The 25,313-nt window shown below is 38.4% G+C and overlaps 1 protein-coding gene across 1 annotated transcript in view; it reads left to right on the forward strand.

Moving 5' to 3' along the window:
* Positions 1 to 25,313, forward strand: part of myd (stromal cell derived factor mayday) — a 181,130-nt gene that overhangs the window by 143,264 nt on the left and 12,553 nt on the right. Inside the window, exon 5 of the mRNA XM_090382877.1 lies at positions 10,219 to 10,382. Coding sequence (XP_090239003.1) covers positions 10,219 to 10,382 — 164 coding nt within the window. The remainder of the gene's footprint in view (positions 1 to 10,218; positions 10,383 to 25,313) is intronic.

Raw genomic sequence — 25,313 nt, forward strand, 5'->3', positions numbered from 1 at the left:
GTTTCTAGGTAGTTTAAGAGTTGGTGGTTAATTGATTTCTCCATTACTTTAGAAAGAGTAGAAGTAATTGCAATGGGACGATAATTGCATGGGAGGGATTTGTCACCCTTTTTAGGAACTGGCTGGATATGAGAAAATTTTCAAGCAGAAGGAAAAACACCTTTAGAATAAGAAAGTGAAAAATGGCGGCAAAGAACAGGAGTAAGTTCAGGAGCACAGGTTTTGAGACACAAGTGGAGAAATACCATTAGACCTGTAGCTTTCTTAGCATCAAGATTCGTAAAAATCCTTCTGACAGCCTTTTGACGGAAGACCACAGGAGGCATTGAATGGAGTGTGTTGGGAATGGTGGGAGGTGTTTTACCAAGATCATTAATACATGAGTTGGAAGAAAACTGGGATGCTAACAGGTCAGCTTTATCTTTGGCTGAAGTGACAACAGAACCATCTGGTTTTGATAGAGGTGGGAGCAATGATGGGCAAAAGTTGCAGCTAATAGCTTTGACAAGAGACCAGAATGATCAGCTACCATTAGGGCAAGAAGCAAATTTTATACTCTTACCCTGTTCAAAATCTAATTTGGACTGATTAATAACTGCTTTACAATTGTTGCGAGCTTTGGTGTAGGCAGAAAATGAAACTGAAGAATTGGAAACAAGGCAATTACGATATGCAACATTTTTCTCTTGAACAGCCTTAGCACATTTATTGGAAAACCAAGGTTTAGATAAAGGACGAGATTTTAAAGTGGAGTGTGGGATAAAGGATTCCATTCCTACAACAATAATTTCACTGACACGATCTGAGCAAATGATGACATCAGAAGTTTTGAAACAGTAATCCAACCAAGGAAAAGAAGAAAAGAAATCCTGCAGGTCATCCCATTTTGCATTCTTGTAATGTCAAACAACACGAGGTTTGGAATAGCCATGAGATAAAGGCACCATTGGAGAAGAGACAATCACCAAGTTGTGATCTGAGGTGCCTAAAGGACCACTCACTTTGACAGTGTACTTAGAAGAGTTGTTTGTGAGAAAAAGATCAAGCATGTTTGGTGTATGTTTAGGATTCTCCAGTATTCTTGTAGGTAAATGAACAATCTGTGCAAGGTCATTAGCAATTGCAAAAGCCTCAGCATCTCGACCAGCTGGGTCAGTGTGACTAGAAAATGGAAGGCAGCTGGAGTTGTGAACATTAAAATCACCAAGGAAAATTACCTCACTGTTAGGAAAGTTGGACTGGAGAAAGTCAAGTTGAAAACAGAGGAAGTCAAAGAGCTCCAAGTGATTAGTGGAGTTGGGAGAACAGTGGAGACAACAGATGAATTTGACACAATGAGGTAGAGAGATTTTAAGCCAGAGAAAATCGATGAGAGGAGATTCCAAATTACCAAGTCTCTGACAGGGAATATCGGAATGGACATATGCACAATACCACCTTTGAGGCAAAAGGAATCATACAGCAAATAATTTGGGAAACTGAGATGAGCAGTGGTTGAATGAAATGATAACAATTGATTTTTAGGAAGGATGTCGATTTGCTTGAGCATATACAGAGAAGGGTAACAAGATTGGTGAGGGGAATAAAGGGATCCGGATCCTCTTACCAAGAGAGAGAGAGAGTCTAAAGTTCTGCAAATTGCAGTGGCTGGAGACTAGGCACCTGCGCGGTGATCTTGATTGAGGTGTATAAGGTCTTGAATGGGTTGAGCACGCTGAATTCTGATGGGATCCTTCCACTTGTTCAGATTACGAATCTAAGGGGGCACAAATTCAAATTAAGAAAAGACAGATGTAGAATAGATGTGCAGAAATTTGCCTTTAGCCAGCGGGTGGTTAATTGCTGGAACAAACTTCCATCTGTTGTTGTGGAAGTTGATAGGTTGAATAAATTTAAGGAGGAACTGGACAGGCATTTGGAGGGAATGGTGTGGTTTTTTTTTTTTTTTTTTTTTTGGCTGATGCTGCTTAAGCTCATACACTTGCTTTCTTGCATCACATGCCACTACTACTACAGATTCTGTCAGAAAAAGTATATGGGGTTTGGCAGACTTCAAGTGGAAATGGACATCGTTGAGAGAATAGAATTGAAACCCGTATTTGTGAAATGAACTAGGAAGTGTTTGGGAGGTTTAGATCTTTTCGCAGATAAGCTTACTCTATTAGTTTGACAATTCATGGTGTATTCAATAGTGAGAAAAAGTTCGGCGGGCATGCTATATGAGGTAATGAAATTTTTGGATATAGTGTACACATGGTATGAATATACCCAGACCCTTGACATGATGTGGCCTTGACAATGCTCCCTGCATACACACTACCTGGACTCCCTCCAGTCACTATCTGGCAGAATAGAGGTAGCAAGATTATACACTAGCTGATCCGGAAGCCTCCTAAAGAGTTACTAATAGGTTCAATCGGGTGTACTAACTAGCGGCCTGCCTGCAAACACCGGTTTAGAGCTGTGCCCTCAAATTGTAAGGAAGATTGCGTCTCGCCATGATGTCCATCATAAACTCAAAAATTATCAGTCATACTGCATGATGAAAGAGATGGGGAACTTAGCTGACCGGAACTTAGCCTCCAATAAGCAAAGAGGTGTGTGTTTGTTTGCTTGTTATTTGGTTTTTAGGAGCATTAGCAACTAAGGCCATATTGCTCCGGGGATATGCGGTGGTCATTCCCTAACCTTTCTGCGTCCTCCGTATTTGGTGGTAATGGGTTCGAACCTGGTCTAATCAAGAAGCGTGTGCTACGCACTGCTGCTCCTGCCCACCTGGCTACGAAGGCGCCTGCAAACTGGTGGAGGCACCTCCGTAGCCAGGTGGGAAGGAGCAGCAGTGCGTAGCACACGGTACTTGATTAGACCGGGGTTCGAGCCCGTCACCACCAAATACGGAGGATGCGGAAAGGTCAGGGAATGACCACCGCATATCCCGGAGCAATATGGCCTTAGTTGCTAATGCTCCTAAAAACCAAAATAACAACATAACAATAACAGCAAACTGGTGGTATTGCACCGGTTGATGAGAGTCATTTACCATCTAGTATTGCCTGGTAACACAGAAGGGTGGCATTCCTCCATGTCGTGTGGGCGCCACACCTCAACCCCTGCTTATGTTGGTTCACACCTGGGTGGTCACCCACAGTGCTTGTGCATGGAGGTTATATTCAGGATTATTAACAGTCCCACTATTGTAAAGATACAAGCAGAGGATTTGGCTGTTACAGACCGTCCGGACTTTGCCAAAATTGAGTCCACTTGACTTGAGTGTCAACCGAATATCAGTTCCATCAGCGTTTTAGACTCCCAGGTAGCAAGTACAGCTTGTCTTGCATATCTGAGAGAATGTCTGTGACAACCCCAAGGACCGATTAACACAAATTCAGAGGAAACTGCGTAGAACCCTGATAAGACGAGTTGCAATCACCGCAAGAAATATTTTATACTAGGTCATTCATTTGTGTTGCGAACGAGGAAAGGACTGAGCAATTGTTCAGTATAGTGTGTAATTTCTGTATTGGCCTGGGTACAATTTTAAATTCGGTATCTTTAAAGAATTTGTTAATGTTTGTGCCACTGTTCAATATATGGGACAGAAACAAAGTATTATTAGATATTAATATTGTTATTTTGCATATTTTTTTGTATTTTAGCCTTAGCTTGTACCCTAATTCTGTCTATTGTAGCAAGTGGGTAACCCCTGTTTAAGGATCTGCTGGTTAATATTTGTATTTCTGAGCCCAAAGCAGATTCCGTCGTTGAATTTTTTTTTTTTTTTTTATTTAAAAAGGCCAAAATACTTAGTGTCCAACATAATTATGGAAGACTATTAATTGCAGAAACCATCAAAATTAAATTACACGAGAATTCTGTTAATGCTTGCTGGCCATATCTAATCTCCGACTATTGGTCTTTTATGCACATGTGCAAAGATAAATAATCCCTATTTAAGTTCCATGCTCACTCCTATTTGGTAATTTTCATTCTTGTGATCACGACATATGATCGAAAAGCATTGTCAGCTTCCGGAAGGAAAATCGTTTTGCAGTTTTTTTTTTCGTTAAATTAATTTTCTTACTTAATTTGTAATTGTGTTAAATTTGATTTTTCTTTTCATTTGATTTTTAATTATTTCTTACTGTAATGTAAGATTTTCGATTTTTTTTATTTGGTTTTGTTTTAATTTCTATAGCATACTATATGGAAGTGTTCTATGTATCATATTGAGATAAACTTCTCTTATTCTTTTATAAATATTGATATCAACGTAGAATGTATTGAGCATTATAGCTCTGGTTCATACTATCTTCTGTCAGTATGTAATGAGTCACATTTTTATTTATTCCATTTGAGTGCTTCCAAGTCCATTGTGTTTTGTGATTTTTCAAAATAACTATTTACTGTTTTTTTTTCAAGCACCTTTCCCTCATATTTACTGAATGACCAATATTATTAACTGCAGTTTCCATATTACTTTCTTGCTAACCTGAGTATTAAAATCTCTCATAATTTTCCAATTGTTTCTGTACAAATATCAACCTTTATAAAAAAGTTGATATTTGTTAAATATCAACCTTTTTTTTATACAGAAGTTAAATGTCTTGTTGCAGGTGCATAAATCTGCATGATTTTCATTCTAAATTTTTTAATTACCTTTAGTGTTATATGTGTAATTTTGTCAGACATGAATTTTTTGTCTTCTGTTCTTCCTTTGTATTATATTAATTAAGAATCATATTCCAATTCTTCCTGTAGAGTCTCTCACACTTGATTACATGTTTTCACTTTTTAATTCAATTATTTCTTTTTCTGATTTCCAGTGCCCTCAAATACTATTAATGTCCCAGTTGATGTCTTAGATCATCATCTAATGCCAGTATTTGAAACTCAGTGTTTCCCAAACTGGGGTCCATAAACCAGTTACAAGGGGGTCTGCGAAACCCTCTGAAAGTGGTCAAATTATATTCATTCTATGTACAGCAAATTGTTGATAAATAAAGTTATTATATATGAGGGGGATATCAAAAAGTTCATACCCTGACCTAGCTAAAACATCAGTAGGAAGATGCCGTTTTTAATATAAGTTGTCTACATATTCAATAACCATGTGACATTTCATTCCCGTAGGTCAGGGGGTGGCCAACAATTCGATTGCGATCTACCAGTCGATTGTGGCTTTAATTTCAGTCGATCACAACGAATTTTAAATATATAGTCATTCCTCGATTTGCGCGGTCAGGTATACTACCAAAATTTTATATTGCGCAGCGGGTTTCGCTACCTCCGTGTTATTATTTTTTACGAAGCTTCAAACATAGGAATGAAGAGCAGATTTTGAAAATTATTTTATTTTTTTTATTTATTTTTATTTATTGCATGATTGAAGATTTCCAGCTGTCTGTATTATTGCAAATGCAATAAGATTGAGTTTATAATTAGATTGCACTTACAGTAAAGCCCAATAAACTGGAAAGTGCAAAATTGTTTTTGTTTTATGGTCATGATCTCCAGAAATAGCTTTAGAGAGATATCACAAAGGTGTTCAAAACTGATTCTTGTAACGATATAACCAAACAGAGCAATAAACGGTGGTGTTTGTCCAATTATTTTGGAAGCAACTTCCTCATTCGGGAATCCTCTTCATCAATTATCCTACGTTAGCTGTTCAGACAGAATATTTTTCCGGTCCGCACAATTTAAAGTGTTAAGTCAAGTCGGTAAGCATTGCTTTTGCTGTTTTAATAACTGGACAGCACTTATATGTTAATTTAATACCTTTTGATTTCAAATGAATACAAAAAAGAGTAAAACGTATCATTTTCATCAAGAGTGGTAACTATAATACTTTTTTGTAATGGTGAAAGAAAAATGTTGCTGTTTGATTTGCAATGCTTCCATGGCTATACCCAAAAAAGGAAATTTAGAAAGGCACTTCAACTCACTCCATGGTAAATACCAATCGGATTTTCCGCTGAATAGTGACTTTAGAAAAAAAATTAGAAGAACTTAAATCCAGATTATTCGCGCAGCAAAATTTCCTCATTTACAATCTAAATTACCTAATTTACAATCTAAAGCAGTAACTTTAGCATCATTTAAAGTGAGTCATCTTCTTCCAAAAAAATGTAAATCATTTTCTGATGGTCAATTCATCAAAGACGCATTTTTAAAAATAACAGATTCTCTTTTTGAAAATTTTAAGAACAAAAATGAAATTAAAAGTGCCCTTCAAGATCTGCAATTACCTCGAAATACTGTGATGCGACGCATCAAAAAAATGAGTAAAAATGTGAGCAAACGATTGCGTGCTGATATTGCTAATTGTGTTTCCTTTTCTTTACAACTGAATGAATCTTCAGATGTCAGTGATACAGCTCAGTTGCTCGTTTTTATTCGTATGGTTTTCGATGATTCTGCTACTAGACAAGAACTGCTGGGTATGGTTTCGTTAAAAGAAAGAACTAGAGGTATTGATATCTTTAACTCATTCAAACATTTTATTGAAAAAATTAAATTACCACTATTTAAGCTCGTATCAGTAACAACAGATGGAGCTAAAGCAATGACGGGGCATCTTAACAGATTCATCGCATTGCGCCAAAAGGATGATGAATTCCCAGATTTTTTGAGTTACCACTGTATCATCCACCAAGAAGTGTTAGCCAACAAAAGATTAAATACTAAAAGTGTTATGGACATCGCTTTCAAAATCGTGAATTCCATCAGAGGACAATCTCTTCAAAGGAGACTTTTCAAAATGCAACTCGATGAAAAAGAACCAGATCTGATATTACACACAGGTGTGAGGTGGCTGAGTCGGAGTAAGTTTCTACAGCGATTTCGAAATTTGCTGAATGAAATTAAAAAATTTGTTGATTAAAGGCGAGATGATTATCAGCAGCTACAAGATACGGAGTTGGTTGTGTGATCTGGCTTTTTTTTGGCAGATTTTACCAGTAAATTAAGTGATCTGAATTTGGAATTACAATAAAAAAAATAAAAATGTGGGTGACATGATTAGTAGTATTTCTGCATATAAATATCAATTTTTAGCCAATGGCTAAAGTATTGCAAAGAAAAAAAATTTAACCATTTTACCAATATGCAAGGTCATTTGCAAAAATATCTTGTTTTTGAATTTAACAGTGAGAAATATGTTTCTGAAATTGAGAATGTTATGGACGATTTTGAAACTAGATTCATCTTCCTGGAAAAAAAATGCAAATCATTTTCTGATGGTCAATTCATCAAAGACGCATTTTTAGAAATAACAGATTCTCTTTTTGAAAATTTTAAGAACAAAAATGAAATTAAAAGTTGATTTTAAAACAATTGAAGAAATATATTGAAACACTGTTCAATATATTTTTTATCCATTTAATGTCGACTTAGATATGAAACAAATTGCAGAAAAAATCGCTGCGATTTTTCACATGGAGAAAATATTACTTGAAAATGAAATTATTACATTGCGAAACGATATCTTCCTAAAGGCCAGGTCATCAGAAAAAGAGTTTTGGAAATATGTTTGCCAAGAAAAGTACCCAAATGTTAAAAAATGTAGTGAACTTTTAAATGCCTGTTTTGGTTCCACATATCTATGTGAATTGGCCTTTTCATATTTGAAACAAACAAAGACGAAGAATCTCTGTGCTCTTACAGACTTGCATACAGAAGATCCTTTACAGTTGGCCTTATCACAGTATATCCCCAATTTTGAAAGCTTGGCAGTTGACGTGAAGACACTAACTTCGCATAAATTAAAATTTTAAATACGTATGAATTTAAAATAAGAATTCTGAATTGTATTGAATTTTAAAATTTATAAACAACATTTTTCAATGTGTTGATTAACTTTTTTAACCTTGTACAATGAAATTTTTGAGATGGTAGATCGCGGCACATTTTGAAGGAAAAAATTAGATAGCATCACAAATTAAGTTGACTACCCCTGCCGTAGGTGATCGTACACCAGAGGTGGAGCTCAGAATTTGAGGAAGGGCACTATGGTTGACAAAGTGGAGTATTGAGCAATGATCAAGTTCCTGCATTTGCAGGGCAAATGCAGGAACTTGATCATTGCTCAATACTCAATTGGTAAGATCAAGTACTCAATTGGTAAGAACAAGTAGTGTCACCAAACTACTGTTCTTACCAATTCTTTTAGAACATCTTCATTATAGGTCACTACATAAATCTCTGTTAAGGTTGGAGATTGTACTTGATTTAACAGTTAACCCTTTCCCTAGGTCCCAGTGTCAAGCATTCCAGTGATCATGCTTTTTTTCTGACTGATTTCCTTCATGTTTTCTTGGAAAGTTATTTGCTTCTCACTTGCATCATTATTGCCACACCATTTAGTGTTACCACAACCCCCTTACAATATACTACATTATTCACTTGTAATGTACTGCACTTTTTTTCATACTCGCTTGGCCACTCTTGTTACTTTTCCTGCTTCCATGTGGCAGGGCTGGAAACCTAGCAGGTAGAGCCACATTTTCCCTCCCCCAGGGCTGTAGACGCCAATGCATTCCCACCTTTAGAGCCTTCGAGCTCACGAAGTGAACCACCTTGTTTGGATTGTGACCCCAGTCACCCTAAAAGACAGAACAGAAACTTCCAACTTTTCTGGTGATACACTCTTTATCTACCCAACTTGTGGGCAAGTTGTCACGTATTTTTGTCACACAAAATTATCTGGAATCTGCACTGGATTATGATTATCAAACAGTGGTGAAATTCCTCTGCCATGGAGGACTGATTGAAATCACTACTGCAAAACACTCTGAATGACTGTTAAAGCTAGCATTGCTTGGCAGACTGCAAGTATCTGTTACTCCCCACAGAACTACCTTTAATTCTTATAAATTATTGAGTGGAACCTATTTATACTCTTTGAAGAGAAATTACTCCAGGAACTTAGCAATCAAAACAAATTATGACTAAAAAAAGGATGGTAATCTCATTATGACCACATCAATTATTTTAACTTTCCACACTCCAGACCAGCCATCCATAATTAATACTGGCTAATTAAACTGTTGAATTCAGCCCTGTATTTCAAGCCATATTTGTTGTTTCAAATTCAAGAAATATGGACATTCTTAGCAGGCATGTGAGGTGACACTATTTGTCCCATAGATACTTTTTGTTGATTACAATATGATTCACACTGCCACATTACCTAAAATTTTAGTTTTACTATTGTTATTTACTGTTTCTTCTATGTTGATGGGACCGTTTAGGTAAACAGAATGCCATAATCCCCATCCATTCCTAATAAAGCTTTCACTATAATCAGTTACAGCAGATCATAGAGAGAGAGAGAGAGAGAGAGAGAGAGAGAGAAGCGATTATTCATATTAAGAAAGAAAGAGAAATTATCCTATAATAATTATTTAATATGATATAATTAAATGATTTAACTGCCCTAGAATTAGTGTTGTGGTTAAGGTCAGGTGAAGTGTTACTTATTTGAAGTAGTGCAATATCACGGAAACTCGTGAAGGTATTCACAATATGAGATATAACTAAAATGGTGCCTTTCTTTTTTTAGCCTTTTCTAGAATTGCTGCATACTAATATGCTGCATTTGCACATACTTGTACATGGTTAAGTTCAGTTTAAATCAGTATAGCGTGAATTGATTTTGTGTTCAAGCACACCTTCATTATCTACTAGCAGTAAAAAGTTGTTAGATTCCTACAAGCTTGGAAAAATCCTGAAATTGTTCTCTGTTCATTTTGGAGTTACATGGTTTCAGATGTATCATGAGTTTTTCTGTTAAATTTTCATACCCCCCCCCCACCCTACCTGATAAAAAAAAAAATAATAATAAAATGTTCGTAATTTTCAGACAGGATAATCCTGAGATATGGTTTACCATATCTTAGTATTTTCATATGACCATGTTCCATGATCTGTGGGTCATCATCCAAAAAAAAATTTGCATCTAATTGTAAAACCCAGTGTTTTACAATTAGATGCAATTTTTTTTTTGGATGATGACCCACAGATAAACTGAGAAAATCTGTAAATAAACTTCAAAAATGTTTAAGAATTAACTAAGAATTATTAATGACTACTTAACAGCATATTAAAAATAAAGTTTGAAATGAGGTTGTTCACTTAAGTGCAAGTAGGCTTATTATTTCACGGGCATTTTGATATTATTTTTGTAAGTGTTTCGCTAATATTATATATTACTTACAGATGTCAATGGTGATGAAATGTTGACAGAAGAAGAGTTTGCTGAAATGCCTCCAAATGACAACAGTGGACAAACTGTAGATGAGTGGAAGCAGGAAAGAATTATGGAATTTCGAGAAGCCATAGATACCAATCATGATGGAAAAGTGAATAGACAAGAGCTCTTGGTATGCATGTGAATCCACTAATTATTTTTATTAACTAGCATTATTATTGATGTCTTTTTACTGTTCTATTGCTAACAGTGGTAACTGAAACTAATTTCTTTCCTTGACCCTACATTCCTCAAGTTGTAAAAAAAAAAGTTACTTGAGTGAGGTAAATATTTCTGTTTGTATACCTTGAGGTAGATATTTGCATTATTGTTAGTATTAATAGTGGGCAAAGAAGCGAGATCATCAGCAAAAAAAAAAAAAAAACTTATTGACACATTCCATCTAGCAATTTACCTAATCTTTCCTTAAATTTAAGAATCCTATTGTATTATATACAGAAACACGTGTGTACACACACACACAATGTCCTTTTACACCAGACTGAGTCAAGGAGATACACATATAATGGCGGACAAAAAAAAACTGCATCACCTTAAAAAAAAGTAACATTTGTAGTGAAACGTATAAGATATTGTTTGATTACATGTCATTTTGTTTGTCGTAAAGTAAAGGTATTGCTTCAGATAACACTTCTATTGCATCAGACAGTAATTGCAAGGTATTGCATCAGCTGTTTCTATAAAAACGGCATTTGGAAGGGTATACGCGCTCATTAGTATCCTGTTTTGTGGAGGTGTAAGCATGGCTCCATGTGTTCGGTTGACACCAAGAAAAAAAAAAAGTGTAGCTGTTGCTCTGTCCCAGGAAGGGCTTTCTACATGTGCTATCGCTGATAAAATAGGCTGCCACCAGTCAGCAGTATCCCGGGTACTGAAATTAAAGCGTGAAACCGGTGATGTGATTGAAGAGAAGACCTGGATCAGGCCGTAAGGGAATGACTACACCTTCACAAGATTGATATTTGAAATGGCTATGCCTTTGTAATCACCATGCTAGTGCTCCTGATCTAAAACTGGACTTTGAGATGACTTCTGTTTGTTGAAACAAGTGCACTTTTTTTTTGGCTGATGTAGCATCAGCCAAAAAAAAACCTTCACATTTCACCTATCCATTTGCTCCAAAAGTTTGTCCAGTTCTATCTTAATTTATTTTAAGCTATCAACTTTCACGACAGATGGAATTGGTTCCAGCAATCAACAATCAACCACTTGCTGGCTAAATTCAAATTTCAGCACATCTATTCTACAACTGTCTTTCCTCAATTTTAATTTATGCCCACTCAGCTGTGTAATCTGAGCAAGAGGAAAGTGCTCAAACCATTCAATGCCTTATACACCTCAATCAAGATCACCTTTCACGTGCCTAGTCACCAGACGCTGCAATTTGCAAAACTTAAGCTTTTTTTTTTTTGGCAAGAGTACCCTTTGTCCCCCCCTCACACCTGTCTCGTTGCCCTTCGCTGTGCTCATTCCAACAGCTCTATATCCTTCCTAAAATGGGGTCCAGACCTGTGTGCAAGGTGAGGCCTGACCATTGCCTTATACAAAGGGATAATCCTTGTTCCTGTATATCATCGACAAGACCCCATGAGCTTCTCTCGTAGCCTGTCTGCACTGCTCCGAAAATTTTTTTATCTGACTGCACAATTTATCCCCTGGCTTTTTTCATTCTCCACTACCCTGAGTGTAGTAATGCACAGTTGGTGTGTCACTCTGGAGTTACTGGTACCCATATGCAGTACTTTGCATTTGTCAATGTTAAACTTCAGTTGCCACCTCTCAGCCCATCTGCCCAACTTTTCCAGATCTATTGCAGCAGTGTGCTGTCATTAACAACCATGCCAACCTTCATATTGTCTGGAAACATGGACATTAAACCTGATATACCTTCATCAGTATCATTCATAAATATAGACAACAAGAATGGGCCCAACACTAAACCCCAGGGGGGGGGAGCTTGACTAATAACATTAATCCACAAAGAGCAGTGTCCATTGATTACCACTCTGTCTTCTCCCACTGAATCATTCCTTTATCCATAGCAGCAACTTGACCTTAATGCCATATTGCTCTAATTTGTACAGCAATCTTTTATGTACAACAGTATCAAAAGCTTTCCTGAAATTCAAGTATATGTTATTAAAATAATTTTTTGCATCCATTTCCTTTGTTACCACAATTCCTTAGTTTATGCAATTCATATAAGGCCTTAAACTCTTCAATTAGGTGTTTAGTTTTCAGATGCTGTAATTTGCATAATTATGTAATTTGCATAACAAATCTTTTATGATAAGGGTATCTTTTTTTGTCTCTGACTAATCTTGTTGCTCTTCTTTGCACCCATTCCAACAGATCACTTCCTTTCTATAACATGGCTTCAAGACCTGTATGCAGTACTCAAGATGTGGCCTAAACATGTGCCTTATGCAGTGGGATTATCTCCTTGTTCCTGCTGGCAAAATTCCTGCATATCATTCACAAAACTCTATGAACTGCCCTGGCAGCCTGCACTGCTCAGAGAACTTTGTGTCAGACTATACAATTAGGTCTTTTTTATTCTCCACTACCACTACCTTGAGTGTGTTATATCACCCAATCTGTTTGTTATTTTGCATACGGGTACTTTAATTGCCTTCTCAGATCATTTGATTAATTTTTCTACGTCTTTTTGCAGTAGTATGCCATGATTCTTGTCATTAACCATTCTACCAGCCTTTGTATCATCTGCAAACCTGGATATTAAGCTTGATATTCCCTCGTCAACATCAGTAATAAATACTGAGAACAGTAAAGGCCCCCACACTGAAACCTGAGGGACTCTTCTAATGACATTAGTCCAAGATCTTGGCCCCATTAACATGTTTGCTGCCACCTAAATTGGAGAGAACTTGTTTGTTTGTGCCGTCATTTTTAGAAAGTTGAAAAAAAATCAACATTCCGAAATCTCCAACATCCTGTAAATTTCTAAATAATGGTTGAAAATTAAAAGTTTGGAACTCATTACTAAAAATAAATAGTTACTTTTGTGCTGAGCTGTAAATTAGAAAAACTCTTAAAATTTTATAGGAAGTGTATTCATATACATAAACTGTGTGCAAACTCTGTAAACAAAAGACAAGCATTGCTGCACAACGTTCAGTCACTGTGCCAATGCTGAGTAGTTATTGATTTTATATGCTTTTACATTTATGGCTCTCACTGGTTGACTGCTTAAGAATGACTGCTCATATGCATTACAAAACAGAGCTTGGGTGCCATTTGAACTCAGATGTGCATTGTGGCACATCACTTACAGGGTCATTTTACACTTAAAGGCAGCGAATGTGTTAATAGCCAATCTCTGTCTCCTTCCACTCAACCATCTCTCTATCCTCTGCAGTAATTTCCCTTTAATGTCATATGTTCCAATATGTACAGCAGTTATTCATGTGGTACAGTATCAGAAGCTTTACTGAAATCTAAATATATGATTGAAAATTGTTTGCATCCAGTTTCTTTGTTACTACATCATAGTAACTAATCAGATTGGTCAGAAAAGATCTTCCCTTGACAAATCCATGCTGCAATTTCTATTTTTGATTCTCTGTGAATAGGAGAGATACTTGCATATCTCCAATTTGTAGGGACCTCCTTTGAATTCAAGGATGTTTTGATAATTACGGGCTAATGTTTGCTTACCCCTTTTGCTGCTTTTCTTAATAAAATTGGGTAGAATCACTTCCAGATGCCTTATTTACTTTTAACTTCAGTAGCTTCTTTCCATTTTCTTTTCAAATATCACAAAATCATTTAGCTCTCTGTTAGATTTACTCCACTTCTGGTATGCCCATCTCTAAAAACTTTTCACATGTGAATGTAAGTGAAGGGTATTCAATTTCTCAGCAACCTAAACAGGCTCATCAATAGTTTTGCCATCCATTTAGTGGTTTAATGTGGTTCATTCATCCTTTTCCTTGTAGTGTTAACACAAAGAATTATTTTCTACTTTTCTTTGCAATCTTAGCCAAAGGTTTTCAGAAGTCTTTGGCTAAGAATGCAAAAAGAAGCCAAAGACCACCTTAGTTTGTCTAACCCCCTTAGTGACTTGATTGTAGATTAGTATTATTGCTGTAGGGTTTTGTGTCCCCTGATAATTTAAGACCATCTCATGCATATTTCTTCTCTGCCACTAGTCTCTTTCGTTCATTTGGTATCCATTTCAAATTGATATAAAAAGTGTAGTATGTTACTCCCTGAATGCTTCTCATTTAGAATTTGCAATTGCATCATCAGTTGGTCCCACTAATGTCATAAGTCACCATTACAAAAGCAAAAACCCTTACAGTAGATAATGATCACTGTCGAAGTGCTTCTTTTATCTGGAGAGTCTCAGTGCATGAAGGGTTACTGCTGTTAATGAAATCATCAGTATCGCTTTCTCTTGTTGTCTCTCTAACATGTGGCTGTAGAAAACAGTAATTCAAAAAATCCAAAATTCTGCACAAGTTCTGCTGCTGCTGTGTGTGAATGACCAGCTCACTGGTTAGTCAGTATCTGAAATTTAAAGTTCCCTGCTTTAAGACATTCTTATTTACTGGTTCATTCTATTTGTCTATATAATTGTTCTTTATATTAATGACAATTATTTAGCCTCCAACTCTCATTTTTGTTTCCTCCCCTGCTTAATGTCATACCAAATTACTATCAATCCATTTAGATCCAAACATTGAACAATATTTCTTAATTGGTATAAGAAGCTTTGTGGCTTCTATGTTAGTTCCCCTGAATTCTTCTCATTTAGAATTTACAGTGAACATTGTCATCAGTTTATTCCCCTGAAAGAAATGTAAAAACTCTGTGACCATTGTAGAGGTTGAACACAGGGAGTTCAATATGTTATCACTGTATCCAAATTTTGCATCCCCCTTATGTGTGAGTAGCACTGTTTCTCATTGTCACTTAACCAATAATTCAAATGGATCAAATCTATTTACTACACTAACATTAGTGTACAAATATCTATAACTGTTTTTGCCCTCAGTAACCTTAAAATATCCCTAGGAGGGCTGGGAATATTTTCTGGTGTGCTATCTTAATCTGTGGCAGTATTTACTCCTCTCCAGAAGGTTTTGTAGTGATCATGCATTCTGCTCAAAACAAACTAACCAGAAGCCAACCCCAAGAATAACCAAAAGATTAATGTTGGAGCCAGAAGTGCCCACCACAAGCTCCTGAAAGGAAGGACAGTCATTTGTTTAGATGGGTTCATTGTATTCCAGAGGAAGAGTACCAATTTGGAGAAGTTTTTTTTTTTGTCCAGTTCCCATGACTCTTTCTCTTTATAATTTAGCCTAAAGGGGTATCCTTCCCCCAACCTATGTTAAGACCAGGGCAGGCATATTAGGTCCTAACAATTAACAGTGTCTCCCACCATTATAGGAGGCATCTCCACAGGAACAGAACAAAAAAAAAAATGTGGATTATTTGTCATTTTGACCTGTCTTGATTACCTTTTTCTTTGTCAGGATTCCCCCCACCCAGCCATATCTTTCCATCTACTTTACTTTTTTATATATATACTCAAATTTAGTTGCCTTAATGGCTGACCAAGACAGGTTTGGCAGATTTGCACAACTTATTGTGAACAGTTTAGATGGATTTTTTATGATCAGCTTTACATTGGCGTTTGTCCATTCTTCTGGGAAAAAACAATGGGACAAGCACTTATTGAAGATGTCGAGTAGAAACTGGATGTTGATTTTGGCGGTCCATGTTCTATCTGTCCACTCTTACACTAGAAAAATTTATACAAAAAGAAAGAAAAAAAAAAGGAAAACACTCAGGTTTTCACACACACAATAAAACTAAAAACAGAGTTTAAATATCTAGGTTTGATCTTAGACAAAAACCTTTCCTTCACTCCTCATCTAGACCAACTCAGGATTAAGATCAGGAAGTGTGCTGCCCAAGTCTCAAGAGTTGCCCGGAAGGACTGGGACTTAAAGAAGAGAACGCTGTCCCTCTTCTATAAGGTAGTTTTCATCCCTGTTATCACCTATGCTTCTGGAGTCTGGTACAAGAAGGCCAATACAGTAGTAAACAGATCGTGCCTAGGAACTATCCAGCCCTCTCTTCTCCTTCTGTCCTCGCGTGCCTGTCACACTGTCAGCACCCATGCGCTCCAGGTCCTCACTGGATCTCTTCCACTGGACCTGGAGATTGTTCGTCATGGTTTGCTCTACCAAATAGCCAAAGGAAGAGCAGTTACCTGTGCAGGTTTCACCATTGACCCAGCAAATAATAGAAACGCTGAAAAGAAGAGACTTAATAAACATCTAACAGACACCTGGCAAGAAAAATGGCAGACCTCAACTAAAGGCACTGTCACCAAAAGATTCCTCCCGGATTTCAGGGCCTCCTACCCCCCCTCCCCCCTCACGCCTGTCTGGTTTTCACTGGGACTCTATGCTACCTACCTCCTCACTGGACATGGCTCCTTCCAGAAAAAACTACATGACTTCAGAATTTCAGACTCACCCCGCTGCCACTGTGGAGAGGATCAGACGTGGGAGCACCTTGCCCACAGCTGTGAAATCTACGAGGACTTCAGGAGGATCCTAATAACGAAACTACGTTTCAACTACCAAAATCAAGAACACCTCACCCTACAGAATGAAGAAACTTACCGAGCCCTGACTCAATTTGCAATGGACCTATTTACCAGGCAGAAAGCGCTACCACCACCTTAGTATCTGAATCAATAGGTCATAACAACCATGACTGCCAATTGTTGTTGTGCATCATTGAGCCAATGATGCTAACACCTTGGACCAACTTACACAAGACTTGACCAACAAACCATCTAGAGTACAGAACCCAACTTGATCCCTCACATCTCTAGTAGTCAACTGGTCTCCCCACTTGGTTGGGACAATACTAGCAGTGCAATCAAAGACAGGGTCCACACATACCTTGACAAATTCCTCATCATTGATTCCTGGACCAACTTCTCCCGACCAGACATGACACATCTCATCAAGAAGAAACCTACCATCGATCCCTGGACTTGACCATCATATCTTGGACTCCCGGTTTGGACCACCCCACTATTCGTTATCATGGACTACTGGACCAGCCTTCAGTCTGGATGTGACACAGACTCACCAAATGGAGTCTGTGACGACACATGGACTACTAGACCTTCCTGAACTTGACCCATCCACCATAGCAGCACTCACACTGCTGGATTTCCAGCAAGTTGTCGGCTCCAACTGATTGGCCATGCTAGCTGTACCTACCCTGCACTCTCTCTCTCTTTTTTTTTTTTTTTTTCCCCCCGACTTCTTTCTTCTGTTTCCTATCATCCGTCCTTTTACTCCCCCCCCCCCACCCATTTTTCTCTTACATGATGATTTTTTTTTTTTTTTTTTGGTGTGGGGAGGTGGTTTTTTGTCCACCCGCCATCCCACTCTTCTCTCTGGTGAGACACTGGGCATGCCACACTGTCATCAGGGGCCATCTTCCCTGTCGGCCCCTTTCTTCTGTTTCCTACCCAACAGTCTTCTACCTTCCTCCCTTACTCCTCCCGTAGGGTTGTTATCAGCGAACAACCCTACGCTTTGTTAAAATTACAACCATTGCTCAAGAAACAGCGATCATCTCATTCTCAAATCTGGTCCTAGCCACTGGAATCCCAGGAAAATAGGTGGCAGGACCCGCCAGAGTACTCTGGCGGGTCCTGCCACCTATTTTTCAGATTATCATATAGAGGACAGTACATGGGTCCAATCCTCATTGGCACCACAGGAGCAGTGGGATCATCAGCTAGTAGTAGTGGCATGTAATGCAAGAAAGCAAGTGTATGAGCTTATGCAGCATCAGGTCAGCCTCCCCGTGGCACGGTGTGGTAACGTCAGGTCCCACTAGGGGCTCAACGGCTAATAGACCGGAGGAACAAAGGGCACAATACAATATACAGCACGTGACCCCCACACACACTTCAAATCTCTGGCCCCGATACAATGTACACCTGCGGAGATGGGAGAAATCCCAGGAGCCGTTAGACACTACACCTCACACACACACACACACACACACACACACACACACATGCATTCATTCATTTATTCTCACTCACATGCTTCTAACCCATACATGCACCCATAAGAAATACACTCTTACACCTCTTACACATATAATGTCAGAAATGCAGTCACTCAGTACATTCAAAAACAGATTCACATTCAGTCATTTCATACACACTTAGGGCAGGTACCAAATCTTGTATGCATGCACGCAAACTCTGGTTTAGCCTGGATATCACAATTAGTCAGTCTGGATCTCCCCAGCTTGTATAGACTTGTATTGATTGGTAGTGAGGGGCAAAGCTGTCCCATCCACACACCATTGAAGTCCGGGAGTCAAGTCTATTTCTTCTGGTCATTTTTGGTATAATCCAGGGTGCCCTTAGGTGCCCTGGGAAGTTGACACTTTGCTGGCAGTGACCAACAGGGAGGATGGGGCCAACATGTGGGATGTTTCTTGGTGTAAGGAATAGGGTCAGTTTCTCTTACTGCTGGGGCTGTTGTTATATTTTTGTTCCTGCACAGGGTTGTTCTATACAGTTCAAAAAGAGATTGCGAATATTCAATTAATGCCTTGTAATAAACTTCTCTAACAAACAGATTTTTTTAATTCCTGAATAGAGGACATTGGCAGACTATTTTACTGCTGAACGTGTTTCTCAGATTATCATATAGAGGACAGTACATGGGTCCAATCCTCATTGGCACCACAGGAGCAGTGGGATCATCAGCTAGTAGTAGTAGTAGTGGCATGTGATGCAAGAAAGCAAGTGTATGAGCTTATGCAGCATCAGCCAAAAAAAAAAAAAAATCACACCATTCCCTCCAAATGCCTGTCCAGTTAAATTTATTTAACCTATATTAAATTTATTAAATTAAATTTATTCAACCTATCAACTTCCACGACAGATGGAAGTTCGTTCCAGCAATTAACTGCTGGCTAAAGGCAAATTTCCGCACATCTATTCTACATCTGTCTTTTCTTAATTTGAATTTATGTCCCCTTAGGTAGTAATTTGAACAAGTGGAAGGATCCCATCAGAATTCAGCGTGCTCAACCCATTCAAGGCCTTATTCACCTCAATCAGATCACCGCACAGGTGCCTAGTCTCCAGCCACTGCAATTTGCAGAACTTAAGCCTCCCTTGGTAAGAGGATCCCTTCATTCCCCTCACCAATCTTGTTGCCCTTCTCTGTACATGCTCAAGCAAATCTACATCCTTCCTAAAATGAGGCCTCCAGACCTGTACGCAGTACTCAAGGCATGGCCTTGAGTACTGCGTACAAATATTCAAAACAACAGTGGACCCAACACCGAACCCTGTGGGACTCCACTAATAACATTAGTCCATGAAGATGGTTACTATTGGTTACATTGGTTACTATGAGAGAAGTATATCAAATTACTAAAGCTTCCCAGGGGTATCGTCAGAGGATACAATTACCCTATAAGACAGGGATATCCCTGGACTTTACCACTATGGATGTTAGGATCCTGGACAATTTGTATATCAATACTCACCTCCATTTTGATCTTTATTTCTTGAACCATTGAACTTGCTCTCTGTGCATTTTGTTGGAGGAAGTTTAACTTCTGGTTATTACAGTCATTGGCCATAATTTATTTTGAACTGCTTTAATGCTTTCTATAAACAGGACACATGGAGGCTTGCACTGAATGTTGGCAGTCTTGCCAAGTGTGGTTCTGCATGGCACTTTTGGTATGTGCTGTATTTATGGCCTTGAACTGTGGTGAAAAGTGAGGCAGTGATACACTTTGTAATAAGGAAGTGCTCGCTGACATATGCGCCATTGCCATACTTCCTGGTGGCAGGCTGCTGGTCTGCCACCAGGACATGTGGTCCTGTGCCTTTAAATGATTCCAAATCCTGGGTGAGATTTCTATAATGACATTTTGCTTAGTTGAGGACCTAGAATTTGTAACATGTTTATATTTAAATTCTTTAGCCATTTCCTCCTTGGTTATTATGCCTTGGAGGTTTTTATAATATATGTCATCAAGAAATGTATCCATTGTGACAGTCTTATCCATGTTAAACAGGATTATTCTTCCTTCCCTTAGGTGTTTGATTTGACAAACCCATGCTTTGTATCTCAGGGTGGTCTCATTATCTGGGAGTCTTCCTTTAATGCAGTATCTATTATGATTGCAGTGTTTCAGATCTTTCTTAGTCCTTTAATTTTAACCCTGCTTCAGGTGTGGCTGAAGCTTGGAAGCAACCATTTTTTTGATCTCCTCACTAGATTTTATGGGTCCTCTTTCCTTGGATTTTCTTCTTTTTCCAGCATTTTAACCTGATTTTTGTTGTTTGTACTGGTAGCATTTGGTGTTCGAGTAGTCTTTTAAGGGGGACAAGTTAAGTGCCTGAGCATATGACAGGTTACTTTTTAGTTACTTTTGTTGTCCTCATTTTCCTTTTGTGTTGCTTCTAACTTTGCTTTTAATATTTCATTCTTAAAATGGACATCCATAAGGGTTTTCTCAAGCTAGTTTCACACAATTAAATTATCTGAAACCTTGTGGCTGCTGAACCTTGTTGCTTTGTGCTGCCATCAATTTTTCAAAGTGTAACCCGGCAGCCAAAACTTGGTCAAGTGAGTTTTCCTTGTGTTCTTTATCTTGGGTGTTGGTATCAGCATTTTCCTGTGTTCCTACTGCATGTACATCTTCCCCACATTCAAATATTTGGGAGAGGGACTCTATCACTGCTCTTTTCATTTTGCAAAGGGTGGCTCTTCTCAGCCCTGTTTTAAAATCTTGGGCATCTTCTTAGGTGACTTTGACCCCAGTTCTAGTTGTATCTAACGGTTTTGGCACCACTGTTGACTGCAGATCTATGCTTCTTCTAATTCTGTCACTTATTTGGGATTGTCGTGGGGAAATAGACTTCAATTTGTTTGAAATAACACGACGGAGCCCTGATTAATCCATTGATATATTATTTATCGTTCTATGACAATTACAAGTAATTTCATAGCTTGGGGAAGCAGGCAGTGACAAAATATCCATACTGCAATCATAGAATCTACTTTTAAAAGCTACACAAGTACAAATTTCTCTGTCCTTACACTTAGTGGGACTCAATTAAATACTATTGAACTTCAGTAGTATTTATTTGAGTCTTCAATCTTTATACTTCTACAGTAGTTATTCAACTTATTCAACACTGACAAGAAAAGTAAAAGGTTTCTGGTGATAGGGTCCACAAGACAAAAAACGTTGGGATGTGGAGTGGGGAGAGAGAGGGAGGGTGGGAGTGTAGAGGGAATGAAGTCAAAACAGGTGAAGTTGGTGTTAGCATTCCTGTGTCATACCGTAGGAAGAAGGGGCACATCGGCGGAGCAGGGGATTTTCCAATGTGGGAACCTTGCTGTCGTCATGTAAACTTCCTGCCTTGCCCCACCACAATCTTGTATAGGGGGCCTGCCAGGACAACAGACTCCTAATGCACTCGAATCATCTGCACACCTGTCATACTTATACAGTACACACTTTTTTTAATGTTTATGGGCATTCTGAACGATAAGGACACACTCACTGATTTTCTGTCTTTCATTCATCTTCATATATTCAGATAGGAAGTACAGAAAATATTGTCAAATGACACTGGGGTTTCCACCTACAAACTGCATAATATGCATTGTTATGCTACAAACTCTGTAAATGCCAGTGATAGTGTAAGTTTGTGTTGGTCTATTGTTCCTTTGGCATTTAACCAGGGGGTCTGTAGAGGGGACCCAAGTTGCCCATCCTGGTCTCATGGGAGGTACCCACAGATGTAGTACAGGTAGAAAGTTCTCAGGTAGGGGCTAATGCTGGACTGCACATGAGCTTCCTAGGGAGGGCTGTAGGAAAGAAAGAGAGGGTGAAAAAGTTGGGAGAGGAAAATGCGAAAGGGGGTAACAGTGAAGAGGGAGGAAACAGATGAAGATTAAGGTGGACGATAGGAAGGCTGTTCACCTGGAAACAGGAAGGTTAATGGAACTGAGGGGCACCCTCTTGGAGGAGCCCATCCTCACAGAGGGGGGGGGGACCTGTTAATTTAAAGTAAAAGGTTTGTGGTAGTAGGAGAAATGAAATTCAAAAATGAATTTCATTTCTCCACATCTGTTGTCTCAGCCATGAAATGTGTGTCAACATCCTATATTAACTGCTATGTTTAATCTAGCTTCCTAGGTTGTGTTGGTCCATACACACTCATATTATAATTTGATTTTTTATAACTACCACTTGCTATGTATATTTCATGATAGAAACAGAGGCCTTACTTATTGCTCCATTTCCCTTGGTTTTGACGGCTGGCCCTTGAATACATTTAATCATATTTATACACACTAACATTTTGAGAAAAATGTTGAAATCATCGAGTTTGCAGCTTTAAGTACTTTTAATAATAGACAGCCACTCTCCGACTGACGTAAGGGGTTGTGTTCCCCGGAACTCTATGTAAGACAGAATTTCCCTAAATGCTTATGCAACACTCACAAATTTGATTGAAGCAAAAAAGAAATGTTTGATGGAAATGTAAATAGAATTGTTTATTCAATTTTTTTATATCATGTGCAGGAAAAAAAATTACAAAAAGAGAGAGGAGACAGGCATAACGTCAGCAAGTTTTACTTTTCGAGCATTGTGCCAGAATTAACTCTCTAGATGCACGCCACTGTGGAAGTTGAGAGCTGTGGAGATTTAAAAGGGTTTTCCAACACATCACAAAATTTCTCTGCAGCTGCAGAATCGGCACTGGTGACTTCACCGTATACTTTAATGTTTTGGAAACCAGCATGATTCTTGAACCTATTAAACCACCCATTGCTTGCAACGAACTTGGCTTGGGGTTTGCCTTACTTATCCTTAATATCTTTATAAATACTTCTTGCTTTTACTTGAATGGCGATTGGACTCGGGAGCACTTGCTTCTGAATCTAATTTTCCATCCATATTATTAATACTTTTCCATCTTCGATATAGCACCTGAATGCTGTTTTGTGGTCACTGTTGATTTTAAATGCATTGATCCTTTAACATGTTCTGTTATACGCGCACTGTCCCTTAAAATAGTATTAACTGTTGAAGCAGCAAGACCTGATTCCGTGCAATAGATGACAAACTTTGTCCTTCGTAATTTTTAATTAATCATCTTCATTTCTAAATCAATTTTTTTTCATTTCCTAGCACTGCCAGCATTTGCACTTTCTGTTGGTCCCTTTCCCTTCACCATTGTAATAAGTAAATAGGAATGAAGAGAAGATTCTGAAAAGTTATTTATGTTTTTTATATGATTGAAGATTTCAGTGAAGAGGAACTCATTTCACCATAATACCATAACGTAAAAACCCACAGAATTCCAGTTATCGGTATTATCGCAAATGCAATAAGATCGAGTTAACTATCCATTTATAATAGATTGCACTAATAGAAAAGCCCAATAAACTGGAAAGTGCAAATTGTTTTTATTGTTTTATGTTAGTGACTTCCAGAAATGTGTTTTAGAAAAATGTCACAAAGGCATTCAAAATTGATTCTTATAATGGAACATATGATAACGATGAAAGTGTAGTGCAATTTCCATTATAAAAATAACCTTTCAGAGAGATAAATAGCTTAGTTATATAGCAAAAATTTCAATTTTCAAGGTCTTGGAACGAATTACCAAAAAAACAGTGTTATTGGGTTCACATTGCAATGTTTTCACAATACCTCCATTTATTCCTACAGGATGCAAAATACATTTCCACTATTTTTTTAAGTTTGCACTGGCCGGCAAAAACTTATGTAAAGTCAAATTTCCATAAGTCGAGTATTACGTAAGCTGAAGAGCGGCTGTATTAATTTTGCTTTCTTTTTACTACAACAATTGTTTTATTCCATAATTTTCACTTCTGGTTTTATTCCATGATTTCGACTTCCAGTTTTATTCCATGATTTCGACTTCCAGTTCTATTGGACCACCTAATTCCCACTAGCCACATTCATTACTTACTAATCTGGGTATATATACACACACACACACACACACACACACACACACACACACACACACACACACACACACACACACACACACACACACACACCAATGAGCCAAAACATTATGACCAGCGAGTCATTATGCAAATCAACGCAACGGCAGGTGAGCTACGTAAAGCGTATATGCGGTTTGGGACAAGTAAAAAAAAACCTGATACTGAGCTCCATTCATCAGTGTTACTCTTGTTCTTCAGAGGGGAAAAGCAGTGGACTTAAGCAAGTTTGACAAAGGCCAGATTGTAATGGCCAGACAACTGGGTCAGAGCATATCTGAAACGGCACAGCTGGTGGGATGTTCACTGTCGGCCTTGGTTAGTACCTACCGAAAGTGGTCCGAGGAGGAAAAAGTCACTAACCATCGGCGAGGTGTTGGACGACCACAGCTCATCGATGCTCGAGGTGAGGGAAGGCTCTCCCGGATGGTATATGGCAATAGAAGGGCGACTGTGGCACAACTCGCCGGTAATTGGAATGCTGGTGATGGAAGTAATGTGTCACAACAACACACAGTACATCGAACCCTGCTGAAAACAGGGCTGCGTGGCTGCAGGCTGCTCCAAGTGTCCATGCTAACCACGGTTCACTGGCGACAGTGCCTACAATGGGCAAGCAAGCAAGCATTGAAACTGGACCTTGAGTGATTGGAAGAATGTCATCTGGTCCAATGAATCACGTTTCCTGTCATGTGTGCGTCATTTACCTGGGGAAGTGAAGGCATCTGGATGCACTGTGGGACAAAAAACAAGCTGGTGGTGGCGGTGTCATGCTTTGGGCGATGTTCTGCTGGCATAACCTTGGTCCAGTCAACCATGTGCCGGGCACTCTGAACTCTACCACCTACCTAAACATTATTGCTGGCTAGGTACACCCTTTCATGGCAACAGTCTTCCCTTCTGGTGGTGCCATCTTTCAGCAGGATAATGTGCCA

The sequence above is a fragment of the Mastigoproctus giganteus genome, chromosome 10 (genome assembly GCF_048544385.1).
Source record: "Mastigoproctus giganteus isolate SK-2022 chromosome 10, ASM4854438v1, whole genome shotgun sequence".
NCBI classification, from domain to species: Eukaryota; Metazoa; Arthropoda; class Arachnida; order Uropygi; family Thelyphonidae; genus Mastigoproctus; species Mastigoproctus giganteus.